The sequence below is a fragment of the Amblyomma maculatum genome, chromosome 5 (genome assembly GCF_055883805.1).
Source record: "Amblyomma maculatum isolate TAMU_Amacu chromosome 5, ASM5588380v1, whole genome shotgun sequence".
Taxonomy (NCBI): domain Eukaryota; kingdom Metazoa; phylum Arthropoda; class Arachnida; order Ixodida; family Ixodidae; genus Amblyomma; species Amblyomma maculatum.
This window is the reverse complement of record NC_139348.1, coordinates 78,244,623-78,271,767: the sequence shown is the minus strand read 5'-3', so window position 1 is coordinate 78,271,767 and position 27,145 is coordinate 78,244,623. Positions and strand designations below refer to the sequence as shown.

The 27,145-nt window shown below is 44.8% G+C and overlaps 1 protein-coding gene across 2 annotated transcripts; it reads right to left on the bottom strand.

The window, feature by feature from the left end:
* Nucleotides 1–595: 595 nt before the first annotated feature.
* On the bottom strand, nucleotides 596–27,145 carry LOC146188542 (uncharacterized). 2 transcript variants are annotated; one of them, XM_084603824.1, is made up of 12 exons: nucleotides 26,952–27,145; nucleotides 26,472–26,503; nucleotides 25,572–25,665; nucleotides 24,368–24,465; nucleotides 22,178–22,265; nucleotides 18,540–18,614; nucleotides 17,152–17,212; nucleotides 13,483–13,562; nucleotides 10,717–10,767; nucleotides 9,872–9,969; nucleotides 2,690–3,074; nucleotides 596–852 (listed from the first exon to the last, which is right to left on the bottom strand). In XM_084603824.1, the coding sequence occupies exons 1-12, from the start codon at nucleotides 27,013–27,015 to the stop codon at nucleotides 758–760; spliced, it is 1,221 nt and encodes a 406-aa protein (XP_084459950.1). In that variant the 5' UTR covers nucleotides 27,016–27,145; the 3' UTR covers nucleotides 596–757. The 2 variants fall into 2 exon arrangements, with proteins under 2 accessions (XP_084459950.1, XP_084459949.1); XM_084603823.1 differs by lacking the exon at nucleotides 596–852 and having other exon boundaries at nucleotides 2,483–3,074.

Here is a 27,145-nt window from a genome sequence, read left to right as displayed (position 1 = left end):
GAGAGCGCGCGCATTGAGACAAGCCACGAGTACGCATGCGCAGACCCCGAGGACGATAGACGTTCCCGTTGTGCCGTCGAATGCCGGCGGATTCTCCACCAGCGCGCGGCAGCGGACTAGACAGTGCGCTAAACTAAATGTATAGTTTAGTGTGGCCTGCAACGCTACAGCGTTTGCGGCGAAATTAAGCAGGCCTAGCAAACTTATTCAGACTGCGCTCTCGTGTCCTAATTTGTTGTGTTGAGAACTGCAATCTCGAGATAGAACAAAAATAGATTGAATTCCATTTTAAACAAATGCATTACTCCTCCGTGATTTCTTTTTCATGCATCGATCTCAGCCACGATTCAGTGACCATGTTTTGTTTTAACATTGCGGGGATTCACACGAATCCCCTGCCCCATTATAATGGCAGCGCGTAATTATCAAGCGACGGAGGTTGGTGGAAGAGAGGTCACAAGTGCCAAAATAGCAACAACTATTGGTAGAGCAATTCCGAATCCTATACCAAAGTTAAGGATTGTCAGCTGAAAGTTATAACAATATGTTTAGTGGCCTTTTTGCTGACATTTATAAATTTTAGAAATATAAACAAAGGCAAGAAAGAAAGGGCGTTGAAAGGGCTCTCCATATCATGTGCCCAGTTCTTTATTGGCTGGTGGAGGCTCAGTTGGCACCCGGAGCAACATGATCTCAATCCAGATGGCAAGTGTCTGAGATAGGAATGAACATTTATTTACAAAGACTACTGCGTGACTCAAAGAAGGTTCTCCATTTCTTTCATGAAGATCTCGTAGGCGTCGTCTTTTGTGGGTGCTGTCACAGACGACACAGGGGGTGCCGCAGAAACCTCTGAAAGGAAGGAGAGCACGAAGACTTTAGAGTACAGACCACAGGCCAACTCTTACACAATTCCTCAGACTTTTCAGACTACCTCTGTGAAGCAAGATGAAAGTGCTGCAGTGCAATTAATAAGGTACTTCTGAAGTGCTAGCTGCTACACCAAATAATGCAATATCCGTAGATTTAAATGGCTTGAAGGACATGAATAAGGAAAAGTAATGGGGACAAAAAAAGAGCGACCCATTGTCCACATCAATTCCTGCAAAGGCTGCATTACTGTTCAACCGCTCTTCATCTTCAATCCTCATGTGCTATCATATTCCAAGATCATGAAAATAGACACTAATAAGCTCATCGGTTAAATTAAAGGGACACTGAGGATGAGTAGAAGTTGGCCTGTATCAAAAAGGTACTCTCAACACCAAATAAATGTGAACAGCGAAGCATGTGTGGAAAAAGTTCAGCTGAGGCAGTCTACCTGTTGTTATCAGAGATAGATGCGATCTTTTGGTTCATGACTGTTTTTCTAGTGTTTTCCTTTAAATTCATTTCTTGAGCATTGTTTGACTGAGCAGTGAAGCAAGCGTGATGACGGAAGTAAGATGATCAAAGCACCGTAGGGCAGAGAGCTAAGTGTGCTCAAAACGGCAGAGCGCGCCTATCTCTGATGACGAAAGGCAGACTGCCTAAACTGGGCCGTTTTCCACGTGCTCTGCTGTCTGCATTTCCTCTGACAACGATAGTACCTCCCTTGGATCACAAAGAGACCGTTCTCACCAAAAGCACAGCTTTCGTAAGATAAAAAGAAAGACAACAGAACATGATGCAGGTATCAGAACCACCGGTTGATTTCACAGGTAAAATGCATGCTTCCATGCAGAACTTTTGATTTTGAGGAGCAGATCTCAGAGGTCATGCTACATTGGTGTCTACTCCAAAATGATGACAAGACATTCACTATGGCAGGGACATCATGAATTTGAATCAACTGGCTGCAACATATGAATTTCCAGACTTCTCACCAAAAGTGCGTCGTTTGAGGAAAGACAAATGTCACAAAAGGAAAGGCAAAAGGAAGGCTGAAAGAATCAATTTTAACAGAGAACAATATTTTGATGAAGGTGTCATCAGAGTGCACGCAAAGGAGCATATATACACCAAATTTTTGTGGCATTTTTTTCTTCTCATTGATGATATTTAAGATATTACTGTATGTGGCTCGCCACATGGTCTTCACATACGACGCCTAAGTAATTGGCAATTAAATTTTTTTTCTGACCTGTTTGTTTTAACAGCACAGTGAAGGCTAAATGTCAACATTAAAGGTCACGTGAGGGACGAAAAAACTGACAAAATCGCTGCTTACGCACTCGTGACTCCTGTTCTTGAAACAGGCTGGTTTGTGTTGCAGCGAATTAAAACGAAGGAGTGATTATAACGCAGTTCTTTTCATCCCTCAAATGACTTAGGCTTAACTTTGACATTGCAGTTATCGCTCAAATGTTAGAACCGAAAAAAAGCGAGAAAAAAACTTTCATAATTTACCATTCGTAAGCAAATAGCATGTGGCGTGCGCGCTCGCACATGCACGCACATGCCCACACACACACACACAAACAAACAAAAGTGAGGTGTCCATACCCCTTTAAGAATATAAGTAATGTTTGCTGAAAACCTTTGGCAAGGGTGGACAGCTAGGAGATGGAGAGCGAGAAACATTTTAGGCCACAAAACACTTTTCTGTGATGCCTAGAGCAGAAATAGCAGCCCCCCCATGTAACAGTGGCTAGCCCAATTCTAAACACCAGAGCAGTTGAGAAGAGAGCACAGTGCCCCCGTCGCTTGCCTTTGGTGGTCTTCTTGCCGGGCTCCCGCTTGATCCTCAATGAAGTGGGTGTGAAGCGCATAATGTCCGCACTCAGATTGCGCAGCTGCGGCTTGGCCTCTATGGTGGCGCCACCTCCCTGCCGCTGGTGCTGGTCATCGGAGGCGGAGCCAGGCCCGTGGGCAGGCCGCGAGATCAAGCTCGGAGGGGCTGATAACACGGAGGGGGCGGGCCGTATTAGGGGAGGTGGGCGGGGCGGAGGCGGACCCAGCCGTATAGGGGGCGGACCCATCGGGGGACCGCCCAGTGGTGGTAGCGACGGAGGCGGCATGCCCGGAGGAGGGTGCCGGAATATCATTGGCGGGGGCATGGGAGGAGGCATGGCTTCTCGATGGGTCTTCTCCACCTGGTGGGGCAAGATGGCAGAACCTAGCTTTATAAAAATGTCACGACTAGGACACCACTTCAGTAGTTTCTGCACAAAGAAACTCTAAGAACACCACACATACAAACACATTATGGAACAATACAGATTATGAAGTTCCCCTTATTTTAAACAACCTAGGAAACACTACTGATTTAAGTGCACATATTTCGAAAGGGTCACTAAGGAGATTCTTGTTAGAGACTGAAATGGGAAATATTTAGCTTTATAGGTTCGCTTGTTTTGCTTTGTTCAACATGTGCATACCTGCCAACCTGAAGATTTCAAAATTCGTAAAACCTCCGCGACCGGGGAAAGGGGGGCGGAGGAAGGGGTGCACTTTTTTTTTTCTTAGTTTCCAAGAATTTACCTTCAGCAACAAGTTTGCTCACTCACCACAAGAAAGCGAAATCCGTATCCTGTAGAGTAATGAGCGAAAACTCCATTGTTGCACGATTTACTTTTGCAGTGCTTTTACGGTTACTGACTTTGCCTGCTAAAATTGGTCCAGCGTGATCAGTGACACTTAGCGAGATGTTGTGTTCAACTAAAAACACTGTGAAATGGCATTCTTCATGAACCACACCGAGGTCACTATCACTGCGTACAAAACTTGTCAGGCTTGGCTGGCTGTCCACGGCTCACATTTCCTTTGTGCTTTTTTGAAGAGATGTGGAGCTTGAGGTCGGACTTGCCGTCATGTGAAATGTTAACATCACAGGCAAAAGTGGTGCAAAATCCGAACTTCTCTCCTTTCTTAGACGGCACGAAGCCTGGAAATTCTCATGTGTACAACTTCAAAAATACTTGGAAGTACTGTCGCGGCTTTGGGCCCGCCATTGCACTGCGAAACCACTACTGCTAAAACACCACAGTCGCATTGCATCGGATGCGGCCGCAGATCAAACAGACATAGGCAAATACTGAAGTCGTCCAAACACGTGAACAAAGGTTTGCGGAGGCTGCATGGAGGCCTGACCAGCCTGACTACAGATACTATAGCCACTAGCCTGGCGTAAGCGGTATCGAGTTTTGGATATGGATTCTTGTCCTCCCGAGTAGACGACAGAAGCCACTACAACGTTTGCAGCTGCTGATGACGATATCAAATATGGGTTGCCCTCTCGTAACCATGGAAGGTACCATAATGGTGTTAATAGATGTCCGCACTTTTTTCTCGAAAATAAATAATTTTCCACAAAATTTCACACAAGATTCGGAAGTGTTGGCAGGTATGCATGTGTAATGTGTATAGGGCTTCAGTTCAGTTCAGGCGTTCAGTCGTGTCCGACTCTTCGTGACCCTATGGACCATGTCACGCCACGCTTTCCGGTCTCTCACTATCTTCTTAACATCACATAGCTTCATCTGCAATGCCTCGAGAATGCCATCTAACCATCGCGTTCGCTGCCTACCCCTTCTCCGGCGACCCTCAACCTTTCCCAACATCAAATCTTTCTCCAGCGACTCCTCTCTTCTCATCAGATGACCAAAGTAGCTGAGCTTTAACTTTAGAATTTGACCCTCCAATGAGCAGTCAGGGTTTATGGTCGACAATATCGACTGATTTGATCTTCTGGCAGTCCAAGGAACTCTTAAGAGTCTTCGCCAGCACCACAATTCAAACGCGTCAATTCTTCGGCGGTCAGCCTTTTTCACAGTCCAACTCTCGCATCCATACATCACAACTGGAAAGACCATAGCACGGGTTATACGGATCTTGGTTGGCAGACGAATGTCTCTGCTCTTTACTACTCGGTCAAGGCTAACCATTGCTCTCTTTCCCAGAAGCAGGCGTCTCCTAATTTCATGGCTGCAGTCTCCTTCCGAGGTAATCTTGGCGCCCAAGAACAGAAAATCTGTCACAGCTTCCACTTCTTGTCCATTGATGCTCCAGGACTTGATAGGGCAAGACGCCATGATCTTCGTCTTTTTATTGTTCAGGGCTTACTATTTCTGTATTATTTGCATCTTGTCTGCCACTGCTGCTAGATAGGACAGGAGCCCTTGTCAAGCTATGCCTTTTAACTCCTGCTCTAATGCATGTGTTCTGTTATACATTAAAAATTGATGAATAAACTTCAATCCTTACAAACCTTACCAAGAGGAAGGGAGAGAAAAAAAAGTGTAGTACGCCTGCTACCCATCCCAAAGTCAGAACATGCAGTGAAAGATGTAGGACACTATGTAATTGATTGGAATGTTTAAAACAACTTGATTTTGTTAGTTTTACATACTCTTGTTACATGCAGCAAAATTATTGGAATAAGATTGAAGATTGCTGCACGTCAGACCAATAATGGCAAATTTGCTGATGATATGTTTGAAGAGAGTGGCAGTAAAGACTTTAAGCTCAGTTGGTACAGGTTTCTAAAAGATTCATTAATTCGAACTTCACGGGACCAAAAAAAAAAAGTTATAATTATCCGAAGTTTGAATTATTGAATGGCCCTAAATAAACTGACATTGAACCACCTGCCTTAAGGTAAATTTATTCGGTGAAATATCAGGCAATAGTCTCTTGCTTTCTAGGCAAGAACAGTGTGCAGCGGCTATTTTTCACATTTCCATTAATGCTAGATTGTGTGCATCTGTTAGTATGGTGAAAGCGAAAGTGCTAGAAAATGTTAAGAGCTTCACCGCATACTTAAAGATGCGATGTGGTAGCGGTGGCACCCCCTTACGAATAGCACACATCGTCTGTGAGGCTTCTTCGTACGATGAACTAAATAGCATTTGACCAGCACTTTTAAGTAGTGGAAAAAACATGCGGATGGAAGAGCAGAAAATGCCCGGTACCACCAAACATCGTCCAAAATGCAGCGCAACATTACTCGGACAGCTGGATGATGCGCAGTCGATAGCCATCATCGCCGCAGGCTGGCACGAATGGCATGAAGCTACAGGAAAACCGAAAATGACTACCGGCATTTTCTGAGAGAGGAGGCAATCTGCTTCATCATGCTTGGCGTGATGTGCACGAGACAGGTGAGCGGTCAACTTCGCGGTATGCATTTCTGGCACAAGTTCATGGTTTGAGGAGTGCTATTTTGATGATTGTTTACAGCGCTAATCATATCAGGATGCAGCCTAACAAGTGTGAGATCGTAGTGCCCATCCGACGCCAAAACATTACAAGGCTGAAGTTGGCTGGGAATGTGCAGACAGTGACTTATCTGTATTTTTGAATTGACGGGGGTCGAATTAGAGAGCATTTCGTTGAAAGTTAAGGACGGAATGTGCAATAGAATGCATGCAGTTTCCTCCATGGCCACCAACCTCTACCCTCCGGCGCCACTGGCGGTCGTGCTGGTCATGGCACCGGTTTGTCTTTACTAATTCTTCCACAATATTACCTTGTTTTATCTTCCCTCCGTTTCATAGGAGATGCAGCATTGCAAGTAGTATACCATCCTGTTTCGGTGGCATTTCTTTGGCTATGATGCCGAGCACAGGCTACCCAGACGAAGCAGTGTGGAATCGAATTATCTGTGGTGGAACTGCCTCGTGATCAAATTAACGGGTTTTGCTTTTATGGACGGACCTCTATGGAGCTTGGTCAGACCAAGCAGTGCAAGAAATTTTATTTATTAGGGTGCAAATTAACGAGCTTTCACTGTACGTTGGGCATATCTTAATGAGTGCATTCACATATTTCAATGAATAATGAGAGTAGAATCCAAATAATGAGTATAATACTATTACCATTAGCTGACCTGGTAGTAGCACCCACATCTCTTTTATGAGGTGTAACATCCTAAAGTGCCTAAAGCTATGAGGAATGCTGTAGCAGAGAAATCCGAGTAATTTAAAATGCCTGGGGTCAAGAATTATGAAGATTACTAAATAAATAAAATTGGCCACACAGAGAGTGTACACAATCACTACAAGACAATGTTAAAACATGCACACGGGTAACGCAGTTCAATAAATGTGATTCTCAGCTCAGGAAGAAGCTGAGTTTCTGTCATGACTAACCAAAAACGGAAGAGAAACTAAACCATTAGGCACAGCGTTTACTGCCAAATTCATAAACACTCAGACTTCTACTCCAAACGGCCCATGAAGTCTGTTTTTCATTTGTTCCAGCCACCAAACTTCACTCGAATTGCACTTTCAGTGGAGAAAAAAGTTGAGATTTCTTGAGAACTTCAAGGTAGCTCTGACACTACCTTGGGCATGCTATTTTCAGGCCAACATTTTGCTTTCATCTCGTCCTTAAGACACTTACAAGGTGAGTTGAAGGGAAGTTTCTCGAGAAGCCCGCTTGTTCGTGGAAAATCTGAGCAGCGTTCATAAATCCCAACTGACCTCCAATTGGAAAAGAGGCTGTTCTCCCTATTTGATGGAGTGGAATGTCAAGTAAAAGCGCCTTTGAGAATTCAAGGCGTTAGGGACACAAAACTTTTAAAACTTTCAAAGCAGCAGCGCAGAATCTAGTGCACTACAAGCCACACCGGAGAATATCAGAGTTGATAGCACTGTTCTCACTTATATAGCATCTATGCCATAAATCAGTCATAATTATGTATTGGGCATCTTGTACATTCATGTTGCCAGCTTTGCATACTTGCCCAGGTTATTTAAGTGTGAAATATTTTACATAAAATCAATTTCAACACAATCAATTTCAAGCACAGGCTATGAGTACACCTTAAGCGCCCAGTTTTTTTTCGGCGCAATGTAAAGCTTCCTCTCTGAGTCAACTCCGTAGCAGTCTTGTCAGAAACGGTGCAGGAAAATTTTGCCAAGAATTATTCCATCAGAGCATGCGCTAATCATTATGTAGTCCAATGCTGAAAACCATGAGTAGCGACCGCGATGACGAATGCGCGTCGACAAAAGTGGTGTACCGAAAACTCAGAGATCTCTCCCATCAAAGTACAGAGTAGAATCCATTTTAGTTTCTACACCCAAGGGTGTAACAGAACAGGCACATATGCCTCATCGATTGCTATTTTAGTGGAATGTCCAAGAAATTTGTGGCGCCACCTAGTGACAAACGCTAAAAGCACACCACAGGTGACGTGAAAAGGGCACAGCGGAGGGGGTGCAAAATACAGTCGAACCCAGATGTATCGAACTCGAAGGGGATCGCAAAATAGTTCGATATATCGATAATTCGATATACAAAAATCGGCTTGTGACGACACTTACGATGCCAAAAAGCGATAGCGCATGTGTCTCGTAATCAACCCACTCGCATAACGAACCCACCCTCCACTTTTGCACCCGAGAATTTGAAAAAAAAAAAAAAAATGCGTTAAGACCAGCTCGCTCACGTGCAAGCGATTGAGCGATCTCAGCGACGAGCGGCAGCGACACAGCGAAAAATATCAAACTTGTTGGAACTGCGTCCCTATTGCCGCTCTAGCCACGACAGCTGAATACAAGGCTTCTGTGTCGCTGCGGCAGAAATCGCGAGCGTTTTCGCTTGCATGTGGATGGCGCGCGCCACTCCGTTTCGGTCGCATCCACAGCTCATTTCTTGGCAGCGTGCCAAGATGCTGCGCAGCGATAACGTCAGGACGTGTTTGTCTTTTTATAGCTCCTGCGGTGGCGGGGAGCGAACTTGGCAGCGTGCCCGTGATGGCTTTGTTGCACAAGCCTAGTTCGATTTATCACGCCGCGCTTGGAGCAGGCGTCATGATCGCAGCAGCAGACCGCGTGCTTCCGTTGATTTATACATGCAAAGATAAACGGCTCCCGCCAAAAAGAAAAAAAAAAGAAAAGCCTGCCACTTCTTAACGTCGGAAGCTGCCATATCTTACGCTACGTCGCGCGTACAGCACAACGATAAGAAAGGATGACTCTCGCAAAAAAAAAAAAAAAAAGAAAAACAGAGAGAGCTGCCGCTTCTTAACGTTCGCAGGCGCCATAGCCACGTCAGCCGCCGCGGGCAGAGGGTTCGCAACACACGCTGGAGAAAGCGTCCGACGTCTGTCTGAAAACGGGCTGAGCTGGCTTGGCGCATGTAGCGCGTGCTGAAGGAGAGAGATAGCTCGGCAAAAGAATGGACAGACCCACGCACATGGCTTGCAAACGTCATGTGTTGGCGCGCGGGAAACGATAACGCAGATGCCAGCGCCTTTGGGGAATGGGCGCGGCGCTGTCCAGAACTGTCCCCTCTCATTCCTTCCGCGCGTGGCTTGAAAACGTCATGCAGCAAACGGCCAAGGCACACTTTCCAGTGCGTGGTGTGGATTTCGATATATCGAACGACCAGTGAAATTGAGTTCAATATATGACGCGGCTTTCCTATACTTTTTATGGGATCTTCAAGGGGATATTCCGTGAGTTCGATATAACCAAAATTCGATATATCCGGGTTCGATATAACCAGGTTCGACTGTATAATGAAACAAGGCGAGCACTCTCGAATAGGTTCACTTACAAAAGACAGTGACATTTTCCCGAGATGTGGTCACATGGTTTACTATGATAATAATTACAGCATTTCGTCGCAAGATGCCACTTCAGTCGTTTTTATGCCATTTTCAGTGCCAAAATAGATTATAAATTCTCATTTCTTGCATATTGCAGTGCTCGATCTTTACTACATGAGGCAAGATCTTTCCATTTCCAGCATAATTCCATTAGATATTTTGGTTGGTGTTCTGTCCCTTTAAGCAGTACGAACTTGGCTGTGAATAATTTCAGTGTAGTTGCATTTTTTACATTAGGAAACGCAAATAACCTTAACACATTGTGGCGGATAAGATAAAAGCCATATTAAGGTGGAGGAGAAAGCAGTTAATAAAGAAAGCACAAAGACCAACCTCCTTGAGAAACTCTGTGACGTCTGAATCGTCGTCGACACCAGGAGGACGGTCAGGACCTTCATCGGCAAAGCGGATTTTCCGCGGCTTTGTAGGCGCTGCAAGTAGAGCAACAAGAGCACACGCGCACTTTTACGGCGAAAGCCTTACTTCGCTCATGGTGAAAATCGCGTGTGAGTGAGATCCGCCCGTAAGATGTGCCCGTGAGGTTCTGTCTAACCTTAAAGAAAAACAGAGACCTTGATAGCTAAAGATATTTACCGATGATGAGGAGAGCGATAGTGATGGCAATGACAGAGATACTTAATTTAATTACTGGTATATAGTGACCGATAGTGATAGATATTGAGGAATCAGGAGCGTTGCAAGGATTGCAGTAGGGTGGCCAAAAGGCTTTTGCCTTGCTGCATGTAAGGTGCATTAAGTGGTGCCCTGAATTTTCTGTCGCAAGCAACAAACAGTAGAAAGCACCAATAACAACATGGTCAAACAGACCATTTGCAGAAACATGTCGACATTTCAGCACCTTAAATGTATTTTAAATTTCAGTGATGTAGTAACAGAGACTTGGAGACTAATGAAGTGAACAAAGCATGCATGCTTAATGTTTTTTTTTTTTTTCGAGACTGTTTACACACGCTGGGACATTGCAGACATGTTGAAAAAAAAAAAAAAAAAGAAAGCAAACACAAACTATAAAAGAAAGAGAACCTTTCCTAAACAAAAGACCAAACTGTTTTGCACAAGTTCCCAAGTAACCTCGCTGCATATAGTTGTTGACCCATCGCAAGCGCCACTCATATGCATCAGTTGAAGAAAGCAGACAGGTTCAAAGCCGCACATACCTGCCCGTTCTTTCTCCTCAGCCACTTTCTCCACATTCATGACAGGAGGCTCTGAAAAAAAAAAAAAAAAGACATGGTCAAGATTGCCCAATGCTTAACCCTTTCACTGTCGGCTGTTTCTGACTGGGACGCACCCCCAGTGTCGGCTTGGTTTCAGAGAACGAGCATATCAGGGAACGAGCATAAAGATTTATTTTGCATCATGATGGGTATACAAATAAATTAGTCAATGCAATTTGCACATTTCAGTGTTCTGCAGGTGTTTAAATAAACATCATCATCATCAGTCTGACTATAAATGATATATGATAAAATAAAAAAAAAAACACGCTCAATACTTCTTCAGAGTGTGGTGGATCCTGAGTCCGAATCCGAGCTTGGCTGGTAATCAGAACCCGAAGAGCCATCGCTCCAGTCAGCCGTCGAAGGTCCCGCGCGGTCCGCCATCCGAAAGTAAGCGCGCGCGGAGGGCGCACATTCAGTGACCAGCACAAGGGAGAGAAACGGAGCGTAGTGAAGAAGTCGAAAGAGAAAAAGATGGAAAGGGGCTAAAACACTCGTGTGCTGCTGCTGCTAACGGCAAGCTGTCCTCAAGCGAGGGCGCGTGGAGAGAGCGAATGCAGCAATCGAGTCATATGTCAGTCGGAGAGAGGCAACCGCGTGCGACCCTGAACTTGCCACGCCGTAGCGGAAGCGCGACAAAGAATAAAAATAAAAACCTCCAAACCTGCCGCAGATGGCAGAACAAACTTTGAACCCATAAACGCACGCGCGCGCCGAAGGATCGCTCGCTCGAGAGAGTAGTGTCACGGAGCGACCACGCCCCCTCCCACGAGCAAAGAACGGGCGGGCGCGGTTGCACCATACTCTTCCATATATGTGTCTTATCGGCGCGGAGCGAGCATATCAGCTTGTAGAAAGATTCAACAGATGGCGGAGCAAGTCCAAGCGCGGCAGCTTTACGGTGAGGCGCGAAGATTTGAACGCAAGATAGAATACGTACGGGTACGTTATTGACACTGCGGGGAGGAAACGCGAATACGTACCGGTACGTTCGTGACAGTGAAAGGGTTAAAATTCCAAAATATGAACTGCCAGTCAGGGTAGAAAAAGGAAGGAGGGGGGGTGCCTTGTGCTCCACAGTGCATACATGTGTGTGTGACACCTGCTGTAGAACATACGCATGCGCAGTTCCTGCCAGCCACATTCCGCACTGAATGCTGCCGCAGACGCCGACACATGCCTGTATCGATTAGCCGCTATAAAAGAACACAGCATCCCCCAATCAATGCTCATTCTGTTCTGACCTGTCGTAACTGTAACACCTGCCACAGGTTGCCTGTTTCCACAAAAAAGAGAAAATTCACATTAAACCTCAACTTGGATAAATCCCAAACTACCAGCAAGACAGGACATCTTTGGCTTGAGTCGCCAGTCATGTGTGTAGAGAAGGCTGCAGTCCCCAAGATGCTATCTTCATATTTATGTGTTGCAACAGGTATTCAGTGGAACTTGAAGTGAGGGCACAAAAAAGTTGCACTGGTTCACTTAGCCAGCCTGAAACTAGACCCTCACCATGGTATCAACAAGGAGAAGTGTGCGTTGGCTGACAACAAATATGCTTTTCCTCTGAAACTTTCCAGATTAGTTCAAACTTCCCACACTTAGAAATAGAGAGCTCATTACTATTCAGGCATCCGTCAATATTTTGGGCAGTGCTTCAGTCTCACAACTCTAAATTTAAACTACCCTTCTTAAAATACTGGTCGGAGTTGAGTAATATGATAATGTGTATGCAAGCATGCATTTATGAAAGTTTATTACTGTATTCATCACGGTTTCTTTGACAAATATATTGTTTTCCAAACATGGTGTTCCAACAGAGCGGCTCTTTCCTTTTAAGCGACAGCTTATGGATCTCATTAGGCTGAAAAGCCTTCGGCATTGTAGTAGTTATAATAGTAGTTGGCACCATGTGTTGGAAATAATTGGGGGCTGCGTAAAAAAAATCGTATCATGGTTTTTTGTGGTTCTAGTAATTGATGATTGATTGGTGTGCGATAGGTGATAATGAGCTAATAAAATCATTACATTAACTAATTAAAATGAAGAAAATGAAAACAATTGGAAAAATGGGATTCAAAGGTGTTAAAATGCTCATAATGAAAGGCAATCTTTGATGATGCTAATTAAGAAAATTTATATTTTTAATTTGATAAATTAAGCAAATTCTAAGATGGGAGGCCTACAAAAGCCCTGTGCTGGCTCCAGCCCAATTATCGATGATGGACTCCTGATCACTAAGGGAAGTGGAAACCACACTGAAGCGGGGTTTCTAATTCTTGCACTTCAATGGTAAAAAAGAGCACAGCTCAGAAATTCCTGCAAAAAAACTCACACACAAGCCGACTAGCTCATTCTTGCATAGTCGCAGGCCGACCTCCCTACAACAAAGTTCCTACTTCGGCAGGATTTTTCAAGCCTCTAAGCTTCTGCCATTCTATTTTTCCTTTTCTTTGTTGTCGGCAGCATCACCATATCATTACCAAAAATATACAGTAGTACCAGTGCCTGCTTTAAAAAGTCCTAATGAATTAAGCCTGCTTAATTTAAAACGTCTCTATGAGTTGGGTGTTACTGCATGCATTGTGATCTTTCTTTTATCGCCGTTACAGCAATCACTTTTTTTCATCTTTGAAGCACGGACTCACCTTGAGCGGAGCAGCACGAAACAAGGCAGCACAGAAACTAAAACAAACAACCCACCGTTCTCCTCCATTTCCTCGTCATCCGAGAGATCTGGAGGCAGCCCCGGTGGAACACCTGGTGCCTTGGCCAGCGGATCACTGCATTACATTGCCAGGGGGGCTATTGTCAAAACACGGCATTATAAAACACAGGTTCCCATTGCAAAAAGCCGAAATGTTCCTAGTGATTGTTGTAGACGTAATGTAAAATCAGATAGTATAGCATCCAATTACACATAAACATACTGAAATCAGGGTGCTGCCTCTCTTCTGTATGAACATTCAAGGCAAACTGAAGTTACCCTGCATTCATGGATCCCTGCAGTATAGTGACAGCACTGCTAAGCTAACTGGAAACTGAGCTCTCATAAGCGACACAGGGCAAGAAAATGGGGCACAGGTACGAGCACCACTGGTTGTTTTTGCAAGCGAAACTGTGCCGTGTCAAGACACTTGTTTCTTTGTCAACGGATGAGTAAGAGCAGGCTACAGTGCCATTCACTTCCAGATGTTCCAGGCAAAAACCATGTTGGCCTTGACATCACTGATCTAAAATTTTTAAATTGCAACCTTCTTAGCCACAAATGTATCTTTTCCCACCAGACAAACATACTCTGTGCGCCTTCAATGTAAATGAACGCCATTTACGGCTCTCCAAAGACGCCCCTAACAACCGTACAAGGTACCAAGTAAGTTTCCCTGATCTATATTATATTTGTCACTGTGAATTGAAATGTAGACGCACGCTGAGGCATCACTTAGCTGACTCTCTCGTACAGCTCTGCAAAAGCCGCAGCCAACAACATTTCTCAAGTGTGCACACATCTTGAGAGGAAAGGAACATTTTCCCTAAGCAGCCAGCTTTCCCAACAACACAACATGTCAACCTTGAGAATACGGCTCCTACTACCAGGGCTGATGTCCGATGTACTGGACAGACTCCAAGTACATGACTGCAGTTTGAATTTCAATGCCACTCATTTAAGAAATCTCAAAGCAGGAAATTATATGGAGTACTAAAGGGTGCTACATTTATCTGTTCCCACTGTTTCCTTCACAATGCCACTACGTATGGGAAAAGATTGCAAAAAATTATCACAAAAATGCGGCCTTCACACAATCCGGTTCACTGCTGCTGTTTGCTGCAACTGGCTGAGTGTGATTATCAGTAAGATGTTCCCAAGTGGCCAAGCAAGCAAATATTAATTGCTTACAGCGAATCTAACTGAAAACACAAACAGGCATGCAAGGCAGTATAGCCTGCACTGACTTGTGTGTTAACAAAACCTTCCCTGACAAGGGCTCATATACAGTAGAATCTTGGTGATACGAAATTCAAAGGGAGACGAAAATTTTCGTATCGGCCGAAATTTCGTATCACCAAAAAACGAGCAAAATCCGTTTTCAAGCCTTCCAACAGGTATGAAATATTTATTTTAGTTGAAAGAAATCGCGTATATCCTTCTGCACCTTCTTTTCCGCGAGATCTGATAACAGAGAGTTTTGAAAACTCTCCGCACGCCGCAGAACATCGATGGCGTGCATCGTTTCTGCTGCAGTCGGCGGTGGGTCATCAACGCTTTGGTCGTCGTCATCTTCGTCACTGCATGGAATGCCAGGCTGTGATGACGCTTCCTCCGCAATATCTTCAACCGTGCGGAGACCACAGGTGGCGAGGTCGTCGTCCGCGGTGACGAAATCTTCGACGCAACAGTCAACGTCAAGTTGATTCCAGACATCGATGGGAATCGGGTCTGGCACTTGCGAGGCAGTAGCCACAGCGGATTTGAAAACCCCCCACTTCGCGAAACAATTGGCGATGGTCGTAGGAACGACGCGATCCCAGGCAATTGCAAGAAAATGCACAGCATCCAGAAGAGTGATCTGGAGATTCGCGTCCTTCCTTTCAATCTTCGCGAGGAGGCGGCGCACCAACAAAGCTTTGAAATGGTGCTTAACATTCCTTATAATCCCAGCAACCAGTGGTTGCAAATGACTTGTTGCGTCCGGGGGCAGGAACACCACCTTAACACTCTGTAGCGTCATTTGTTTTGGATGGGCGGTGCACTGGTCCAGCAGCAAAACTATTTTTCTGTTGTGGCAAGACATCTTGCGGTCGAGGTATGTGACGAATTCCATAAACAAAGAAGACGTCACCCATGCTTTTTTGTTCGCCTTGTAGATGCAGGGCAATCGACCGGCTGCCTTAATACATCGGGGCTTTTGATATTTGCCAATGACTGTCAGCGGCATCTTTTCCGATCCGTCGGCGTTGCAACAAAACAAAACTGTGATACGTTGTTTGCTCTTTTGTCCGCCCCGGCAGGCATCGCCTTTAAAGCAAACTTTTTTCGGGCTGGAGATTGTAAAACAGCCCTGCTTCATCTACATTAAAAACATCACGTGCCTCATATCCCGCTATGTAAGACGGCAGTGTGGTTGTCATCCAGTCTTCCACGGCGGAGCCGTCGACTTTTTTTCCTTCGCCACAAATGGTCTTGTAGGAAAGATTATGACGCACCTTGAACCGGTGAATCCATCCACCGAAGGCCTGAAAGTCACCAATTCCAAGTGTGAGTGCGATGTCCGCTGCCTTCTCACGAAGCACTTTTCCGTCGATGTTGACGCCAGCCGCCGTGACCTCTCTGAACCACGTTAGAAGAACCTCTTCCAACTTCACATGGTGGGCAGTTTTGGCTTCTTTAGAATTCATCACGAAGTGCTGCACATTCTGCATAATTTGGTCGCGCTGACCAATGATCGTTGACAACGTTGACAGCGGCAGGCCTAGCTCCTTGGCCATGTCAGTGCACCTTTTCTTGGGCTCTTTGTCCACCTTATTTAAAATTTCCAATTTGTCTTTAAAGGTCAGCGCCTTTCTCTTCCGTGACATTGCAGTATGATGTACCTTTTCGCGTTGCCGAGATGACCACAAAACGACACGCTATCAACGCGGTGTCAGCCTCAACAAACGAGAAAATGAAGCAACGTGTAGCAACGTGTTGCCGCTGCAGCGGAGACTCCGGAAAGCGGAAGAGCGTGGCCTGCGGGGCGGCGGAGAAATGTGGAGAGCGCCGCAAGGCAGTGCGCAAAAAAAAAAAAAAAAAAAAAAAAAAAAAAAAAAAAAAAAAAAAAAAAAAGAGAGAGAGAGAGAGAAGAGAGAGAGAGAGAGAGAGAGAGAGAATGGGAGGGAGGGGCAAGATATCGCCGCCTTCCTTCGCCAACTTCGCTGCTGCCGCGGGTTGCCAAGGCAATTTTTTCCCGCTGTAATTTTTTTTTCTTCTTTCGCGCGCGTGTGCGTGATCCGTGCTATCAGTGCTGCGCCGCTGCGCATGCTTTTCTTGCTGTGCGTGTGTGCGTGGGCCTCGACCGGTCGTGATACCGAAGTTCGTATCACCCGTAGCGAAAAGAAAAAGTGTTCAGAACATCCGATTTTTTGCCCACTGAACGCGATGCAATTCGGCAGGGGAATTTTATGAATTTGTATCACACCGAATTTCGTATCAGCCGAGTTCGTATCACCGAGATTCTACTGTATACAGATCAGGGGTTCAACTACGTGCAGGAATGCTGGCATTTTTCCGCTCTCAGCTAGGAACTGGGCACCAAGCAGACAAGCTTAGAGAGAGAGAAAAAAAGAACACCAAGAAATGACTAGTAAGGCTGGTGGAGCAGAAGGCGCACTCACAGGGTGGGTTTCTTCAATATCGATGATGGTATGTCAACAGGGAGCGGGATGAGCGAAGGAGCTAAAAAAGAAGAAAAAAAGAAAAAGAATGCGGCTGATGCACAGGATGGCTAGATTCTGCATGGAACAAACAGTGCCTACAAAGTGTACCTCTCTATGGGTTATCACCCCAGATTGGTGGTGCAGAGCATAAGCTCACATTTTTTAAGAAATCAAACTGCAGAACCATTGTCAGCAAAGGAAAATAACTCACAGTGTCTTAGCTGTCATGACAAAATGGCAACCTTGCAATTAATATTTTTTTCTTTCACGTGACAAAGTTTAATGACCTCATCACTCTAGTGAATTGGGGTGCCTGCAACTTCACAAATTCAGTAAGGAACAGTTCTGATTTCAAAGAGGCAGTCTAAGAAAAAATTCTTGAACAATACTCTCAGAAAAAAATCACAAATGCCGACTGCTTTGAGCCTGCTTTCCTAAGACTCCCTCTCTGACAAGCTCCACAGCATACAAGTCAGTGACCCCCCCCCCCCCCCCCCCCAGTGTACGTTTCCACAAATATCACGTGACTACACGCAGCTCATAGGCTGGCATAATGCCCCCCCCCAATTAAACAACCGCAACTCTGCGTACCCCATGCCACGCAAACCAACTTAGCTTCACTCCCTCTATGTTGGTCAAAGGGCAAGGCTGAGGTAGTAAAAGTCACTGGTTGCAGCTTGAGAGGCCCCAACACCCCTTAAAGCAGCACGGACATCAGGACAGGGTGCCTCCCACTATGATGCACCAAGTTAAAAAAGACATGAAATGTAAGCAAGCACGTCTGAATAGAACTAAATGTGAAGCCCGCTCGTTTGTGCTAAGCTGTTGCCCCTATAGTAGGATCTGCAAGATGCCATGTGACCACACGAAACTGTACTGCCCATGTTTTTCCATGTGCACATGCCACAGCTTCTACTTCCCCTACACAGTGCATCAGAAAGATCAGCCGCCTGTAGCATGCTCTGCCTGCTTTTGTTCGAGTTTACACATGATTGCATGGATACCGTCAACCTGGACGCAAGAACAAGCACAAAAAAATTAACACCGCTAACTCAGTTCACAATGAAGAGTCTATTAGTAGCAGGCTAAAAACAGCAGCAAAAAAATGTCCAATCTTAGTGGTTTTGCAATTGCTAGGAAGTTTACAATGCAAGGTTGAAGTTTGGTCACGTCCATATGCAGATGTCACATCATTGACAAGCTTGGCACTTCTATTTTGGCGCGAGACACCCAGCTTTGCCCACTTCCTGTGGGGCTTCAATAAATAGCGACTCTCTCAGAAACTAGACTTCGCTACTCTGTCAATGAGCGCGGCACTGGCGAGTTAAACTCTGCCTGAGACGTACCCACTTGTGGAGTGCTGGGTGCACTGGGTAGGGGAATCTGGTCAATCTCCACTTGCTGGGCAAACTTGACCGACTCTGAAAAAAGGGGACAACGGGGAGAGACGGCACAGGTCAGCAAAGAAGAAATAATGCGTGGCTACAGTTCACTTCAAGAAGTCTCTGCTCGAAGCACTGCGATCAACTGCATTACGAAGGAGCCCTTACAAACATGTGAGACAGAAAAGGAAACTTTGGGAGTTGAGAATCAAGAACCAAAAAGTGGCCATTACCCCACGAAGGGGTGTGCTTCTCAGAGCTCTGAGCGCTTTATGACTTTGCTGACAGTGGTTGTAAGGATTGGTTTCTACATAGCACCTTTGGCAGTAAGCCACAGTGTATCGTATTTGCTCGCATATAATCCGCCCCTGCATATAACTTCCATCCCTAACTTTTTGTATCACAACTAGGTTGGTGGGCATTGAAACAGCACCTAGACCCAACAACCGCTGGCTGAACAAAGCCTGAACAGTGGCATGGAGAATGAGCAGGCTATACCTTTTGTTGGCTCCCGATTGGCTTGACAAGCGTTGATGACGATAGGGATGGCGGATTACACGGGGAGCCCGCATATTGCTGCAAAGCCGACCCCCTCCCCCTTTCCCCACCCGGAAAAATTCGCAGATTACCAGCACCCCCACTTTTTAACGCATTTTTGTTCTAATTTTGGTGCGGGTTATACGCGAGCAAATACGGTATATTAGAAAGACCTCAGGAGCTGTGTTTAACAACTAAGATCTATTCATGTATCTTGTAGGGATTTGCTTTGATACGTTCCTTTAATGTCATTTTACTGACAACGGCACATTGGTTACATTAACTATCAATAGGAGGAGCTGGTGTAGCAGCAACCTTAGTGTCAGTGAAAAATCTCATGCATTCGTTTTCCGCGTGCCATCAGTGCGCCAACTGTGCTTAACATCACTTCGCTTCACTTGCTCAGAATACGTGATTTGTGCAGGAGTTTCTCTTCTCACAAGTGTTTGTGGAAGTGTCAATATAAGATATATCACGAACGCATGCCTGACTGCTGTGGCTTTGGACATGGCAACGGGACCGAGTCACAAAAAAGGGTTTTTAGGCGTCCCTGAAGGAAAACTGATCTGCAAAGGCTGTCAATGTGGGTCAACAGAATCGGCCGGGAAGACTTCGTGCCATCGAAGAACGCCCGCTTGCGTGAGATATGGTGGTTCACAGGTCACACATTTTGTTTGTTTGAGTGTTTACATTCCAATGTGGTGTGCCACATGCATGCCAAAACAAGCCGCATCCATTTTACTTTATAAATTTTACACAAGCTACCCTCACATTTTAGGCAGTTTTACATTGCTATGCGGTAAACACGATAACCACGGCAACTGCCACCATATGGTAACTGGAAGCTATCCAAGCCTGACAGCGATATCAACGACAATGTGTCACCATATTTGCAGTATGGTTGTCTGGCTACACTCGTATAACTCTGTACTAAAGTGAAGTACTATCTCTGCCAGTAACGGATAGGATTTTATTCAGTTGTGCGAAAATACTCTGCTTGTGCATGAGTGTGGCTATGTGCGTTTAGGTGTGCGCCTATATTCTTCCCTGTTATCTTTTATTGCAAATGGGGATGTGCATGAAATTTTGCTGGATAAATTTACTATTATTGATCACTAGTTAACTTCTGTTACAGTCCCCAGCGGACTGATACAGATAGTGCCACTGTATGATGTTATATCGACTTGAATAGCTGGCCCTGGTGTGTTTGCAACCAAGCATGAAAGCAATGAACTAAGTGAATGTCAAACCACTTTTTTATAATAGATAACGAGCGAGGTTCTAGAACATGAGAGGCACAGGAGGGATGGCGAAGAAACTACACGACTGATATCATACACAACTGCATGATGATAGCAATATTCACAACTGCATGATGAAAGATCTGATTTAGCAAACATTTTTTTTTATGATAAAAATGGCTGAGATCGCATTACTTTTCTTTCATTACAAACAAATCAAGTTCATGCAAACAAACGTGTTTAAGCAAGGCAACTGACTCAGCTTCCTTTGTGAAGTGACTGCGAGGTGAACGATACCTTGAAGGGCTCAATTAAACAGTAAATTGGTTTCTCTGTTTACAACATCTCAGCAAACCTGCTGCTTCCCTTTGTGTCATTTATGTAAAGCTGCTCATCATTTCACAGCGTGATCTCGATCCACATCATGTTCTCCATTTCTAGTGCAGAAGTGTCGACGGACAGCATTCTCAATGACTTTACACAATATATGCGTGATACATGTTCTCCGCAAACATACTGTTTCCTACCAAGTCACTTTATAATGTTATAACACCACTGCCTCCGAAAATGAGGTGATCAAAATGGCCGGGGATTTGCAAGTGTAAATTCCCTGCAGCTTTCGCTGACCCACCCGTGCGCTTCATTATTTTCTGATCGATTGCCGACTACAGTAATAAAGTTAGCGACCACACAATCGCTCTTGGCACAGTTCTGAATAAATGTGTCAGAATCTTCAAGCTTTGCCGAGCATAAAGCATGTTTCATGCCAATGACGATGGCTAGTTGTTGCTCAGGTGACAGGTGTGTCAGGTGGTCTGGATGAAAAATGGTGCCTGCAAGCAGCCTTGCGGTAATCAGAAAATTTCCAGTGACTCTAAGAGCCCCTAGTGCCACTGAGAGTGTCACGGTTGCACGTGCCGGGAAGAGGCTCCATCGTCTCCGGCCTCGGGAACTCGACGAACGAGGACATTTGTTGGCTTCGCTCTTCAACAATGAAGCAAAGCGTAGCGGGACTTATCCTGTTGGCATTAATTAGTACATCGCTTACCTTAGTGTGGGCAAACATTCGCTCGTAACCTTGCTGGCGAGTCAGAAAACTTTGACTCCTTAGCTTATTTTGTTACTAGCTGGCATTATAGTTGTTACAATAAAAGAACACTTCGTTTGGTGTTGGCATGTGTTGTTCCTTCACTCACTACAGCCCCGCTGACTGTGACTGGTATACGCTCGGCAGCACTCGTGATCACGACGTGGGGTCGGCGGTTTGAACTGTCAGCAACGATAAGTAGGAGAAATGCATTTATACCCCTCTTACAACCCCGAAACCTGTGTTATAAACATACAGCTACCAGCAAAAGTTCTCACCATGTGGTTTTGCAGAGAACCATTTACTTCGGTGTTGTCATGCAAGTCAACCACCTAAAACACATGTATATTTATATATATTAGGGGACTGGCATGCTCCATCCACTGATATCAGTATGTGGGCTAGTATGCAGTTCTAGTGGAAATCTGTTACTCACTAAACGCATTCGACAAATTTTTACTGCTGCCTGCACTAACCATCTGTGTCATGCATGACCGCCAATGACATCAGAGGAAGTTTAATTACGTGAAATTGGCGGAACGATCAGTAGCAAACTGATAAAGCTCCACTGATATGCACTTGCATCAGAAATCTGTGCCTCTCACAAGGTTTTTGACACGCTCCAAAGATAACTTCTACTAGAGTTCCTGACCTAGTCTTGCAGCCAGGGTCCAGAGGTGGAGGGCAAACAAATCTCTCTAGCCAACTTTCCAGGCAGACCCTTGCAATCCACTCACCGTAGTACTTGATGAGGGTGTTGCGCTTGTCTTCATACTCCAGCTCCATCTTCTTCAGCTCTGAGAAGTGCTCCGGGTCTTCTTTTTGCTATTTTCAGAAAAAAAAAAGAAAAGAAAAAAAAAATATTTTGCTGATTAGTTTTTAATGTACTAGCATTAGAACGCCTGTTACCCCAAAATGTGTTATGCATTTGCAGCATGTAAAGCCTCAGTGGAGAAATGGGCGGGAGGCAACAGGTGGCATGAAAGAAACCAAAATTACCAACTAGGGAGTTCATTGGTGGGGAAAGCTGAAAGGGGGTAAGACGTGTCACAGAACTGGTGGAATGGACAGGGAGAGGGCCGAGGGGGTATGAGCCACATGGTGATTAATGAACTGGATCAGCCATCCGCTCGCATGCTCTGAACCCGCCAGCGGCTGCTCCATCCAGGGGAAAAACTTATGCCAACACATACTATGTCGCATGAAATGCATGGATTGTATGTATTAGTTTTTTCTCTACTGTTCATGTCTGCTGAGACTGTCTCACTGCATCCAATGCCTGATCAGACCCTCCGTCTGCCCCACTGCATCAAAAGAGAGCAAGTTCTCATTCTTTTATCTTGATTTCTTTTTTAAGAAGCCTGTGGTGCGAATAAGACTGCTCACTTCGCAACTTAATGACAATTAATATTTTCTTGAATCATAAAGCGAACAGTACAAATTAAAAGGTAGTATTTATACCTCAAAAGGGTTTCTGCCTTCAGTAATTGCAGCACAGCGTACAAGTGAAATTTGAGCAGTCTGTCATCAACGAAATTCATCCACATTGGAAGTGCGGTAAGTGAACTTTGTTATACTGAAGTTAGAAACAGTTCAGTTGCTTATGTGCTCAAAGTTGTGTACACCAAAAAACTTCATTCCATCGAGGATTTTGCTATACACTGAAGTTTGTTACAGTGACGTTTAGCTCTAATTGCACTTTTTTGTGTGCAATTTCGGTTTCGGTTTCAATCACTGATTGATAGCTGAAACGTTAAAGACAAGTTCCGGTTACGTGAATCATGAAGGAAGAACCCCCCAAAAACTGGCACACAGTCAATGCTAATTAATTTTTTGCATTTCTAGCTCTTCACTACGCTTGCGCAATGTTTGTTGTGAAATCAATAGGAACAAAACATCCTGCTTTGTGCGCACCCCACGTGAACTCAACATGTCTTTGACAGTACAGCCACTGTTGAACGTTGGGAACTGAAGCCGACACTGCACAAAAGAAAAAATTGGCGGGGTTTAACCTACAGTTCAATTTAGTGCGACAAGCGGTAGCTTGGTTTAGCTAGCCAAAAGTTCCTACATCTCAAATAAGTTACTTACAGTGGCTCTGTCAACACTACTGCTCTAAAACTATAGGGGAAACTTCAGATCCACCTTTAAGGGTATGACCTAGTAGCTTTAACGGCTCCTGTCCGTGGCTCCCCTTGCGGTTTCTTGCTCGCGTACATGTAGTTTCAGCTTGTTTAGTTACTAATCCCTTAACTTGTGCCTCTAATATCTCACACAGTCTTATTAGCATTCAGTCCTAAGCTACCACATTCTCCAGACATTGGTTGAAAGCGACCACCTGACACAGATACAAGGACCCACTTTAACCGAGCAGTACTAATGTGCGTGCATGCCCTAAGAGTAGCACGGCTTCTTCTGCATCCAAGAGGCCTGCAAGGTTGAGTGCCACCCCGCTCTCCTACCTTAAAAACCAACCAGAGTTCGTAGCTCCTCCTGACTGACTTACAGCACATCATACTATTACGTCAGATAATCAATGAATGGGCTCTCGACCATGTCACCTGCCATGTACCACCTGTCACAGCTATGCCTGCGACACAAGTCCAACATATCCCGTCAAGCGACTTTGCTGTTCAGTAGAGCTACTGTTCCAAAATTCAGTGATAAATTATTTATTGCTTTTGTTTTGCACAATCCACGTGGATGCCCATGTCTTGCAATGTCCTGTACTTTGTTTCGAAGACAGGAGATGCAACAAAAATTTGGTGTCTCAACTTCTTAATTGAAAAAATAACATCCCTCTACCGTTCATATACTGTGTTCTCGCTTTCTTTGGGCCAACCAGCAGTGAGTGGTCTGGGTGGCCTCCTAAGAAACCATGGTGCATCTTGGAAAGGGAAATCGCTACGGCTGCCACGACCACTTACGTAGAGTCGCAAGACACGATCCCAGGTTTCCCTGAGCTTCTTGCGCTTGTCGCGAAGGACCTTCTCGCTTAGCACCGGTGGGTTGGACACGTTGTACTCTGCGAGAACAAAAAAAAAATCACCCAGACATTTAGCAATAATAAAGTGGAATGTGACAGCATTAGAAAAAACGCTTGCGTAACAGGTTCTTTCCATAGCAGTCTGACGTGTCTGTTTATTATATTTATATAGCATTTACAAGAAGTGGTAGATCAAACCTACTGCCATCGTTTTCAGCACACGAAACGTGCCTATGTCATGTGATTGCATGATGTCACATAGCTGCAGCCTTATCAGTGCTCGGCCATGTCCTCTGCCAGCTGTCAGAGCACCTGCCAAATTGCCATGTCACATCAGCTCGTGATGTCGCATACGTCACTGACCAATCAACATTTAGCAGACACATGTGACTGGGTTACCTTGTCACTGATTTGTTGAAAGCTTTATCAATATTTCCAGCTTAAACACTAAATTTTCTTGCATGAAATTGTACGAACAGACAAATGAATGGCTCTTTTTTTGTGACAATTATTCTGTCCAACTTCAGCTACATCAAAAAGTGCATGCTTTTTTTTTAGAAGTTCGATAAAATCTGACAGCAGATATTGCCATTACATTTGTGGTAGTTGTACTTTTGCACAGATACAAAAGTGTGCGCTATAAAAATATGGCTTTGAAAACTACTTGTTCACGCTTTCTCTAAGCATAAGACCATCCTGTTGGCAAAAAATAAGATCTGATGGCTGTAGTCAAGTTTCCTGTTGTTTGCACCTTACCTGCATTGCAGTACAATTAGTATAAGGTATAGAGAGTTTACAATTTATTTACATATTATTTACTACAGCCCCAAGCAACAACCACTATGACTGACACTTTCGTGGAGGGCTATGAACAATCATTACAATCTTGGGTACCTTAGCATGCACACAGATCACACAAACACACAGGTGTCTTGTGATTCACTACAACTGAAATGCGGATGTCGTGACCGAGACTGAAGCATGGGATTCATGGGATTATTGGTCGAGTATGCTAACCACTGAACAGCTGAGATGGGGTGCAATGCAATTATACAAATAACATTCAGCTGAAAAGTGAACCATCTATCACAGTTCATGCAAATAATATCATCGTAGAGAATTGGCGATACTTGCAACAAACTCACCCATTTCATCAATTCTCTGAAGGTCGGCGATGAGCTGCTGTGGATCTTTGCCTTTCAGCACAGCTGCCCTGACCATTTGCCGCTGTTTTTTGTTCTAAATGCAGAAATAAAATCAATGCAGCAGTCGATAAAAGTGTGATAGCAAATCCTGATCATGCACAAGGGCCTAAAGAGGCATCCACACAAAAGAATAAAGTTTGAAAAGTATGCAAATTTCTAAACTGAAGTTGTCCACTTCGCATTTTAAGATAATAAGATAGTATTTCTCGAATTTGTTTAGTCCACTCTCAAGCTTTCTTAAAATGCCACAAATGAAACTTGCCCAGTTGCCAACCTCAGGTGACCAAACTGTGCAGTTATGAGAGCTTTTTCTCTGATATGCAGACACGCGCAAGCAACAAGAGGATAACAAAAGTTCTACTGGTTAGGCTGCAATCCACACAACACACAGAAGTCGAGAAATAAAAATTCTAAAATCGGCAAGCTACAGTTGTAATGGTTCAATATTTCAATGCACCTTTTCATTTCAACCGCAAGCATCACAAGGTGCTTTTCAATACAGTGCGCCCAGTTGGCGAAGCGCCAGGTGGACATTCTTACCACCTTGTCTGAAGCGGGATCACCGTCGGACTTCCCCAGGTCTTTAGGTGCCCGCGATCACACAAAGTAGTAAATAAGTGATCCACTCCACATCAGCATCCAGAAACATAGCTAATGTCGAAGTGGGCATTCAGGAGAGCCTACGGATTGGAAGTGGTTGCTTTTAATCACGCTCGATGATAATGGCAGTGCTTTACTCCGTATCCTCAGTGGCAGTGCTGTTATCAATATGCAGAATCGCAAACCCTCCACTGCCTGGCATACATCACACAAACCGAGCACTTGGAGAAAGGAGCTCACCTTTTTCAGTTCTCTTTTTCTAGCTTCTTTTCCTGAAACACAATAACACCGAATACCATTAGTGCCGCTAACTTTCAGTAACGCATGTCGCCTAAAGCGAAATTAGCAACAATCAAAACGAAATATTTAGAACTAACGCAACAATCAGATCAGATTACATTGAACTAACATAAGTGCGAAGGCTATAGCAAAATAGACGCATAATCCCTTTATTACTTTATTTCTACGGGTCATATGCGAGGTGTAGGTATGGCGCGAACATCGCCGATTAAAGGATACGAAAGTAAGTAGACGATCAATGCTAGGGAGCCTGCAATGAAACTAAAATTGAGACTATTTGCTCTGAAAACTGTCCCTTCATTCTGCAGAGATCCTGCAAAGAAGCTGCAGCAGCTAAGCATAATCCTAGCACACAAGGCTAATGCACGGGCGTAGCGACAGTGCGATCTACAGCAGCCGGCTTTGTCGTATTGAACGTACTCGCTTGGTCCGTGGGGTTCATGTATTTCCCACTCTTCGTGGTGTTGATGGATCTACGGCCCATCTTGTGCGTTTACCACGGGGGTTTCGGAACGGAATAAAAAAAAAAAGGACAACGCTAACGACCACACACACACAACACTCGCTCACGCTAGCGACTCGCGGCTCGTAGAGCGCCGCTGGTACCGCTACAC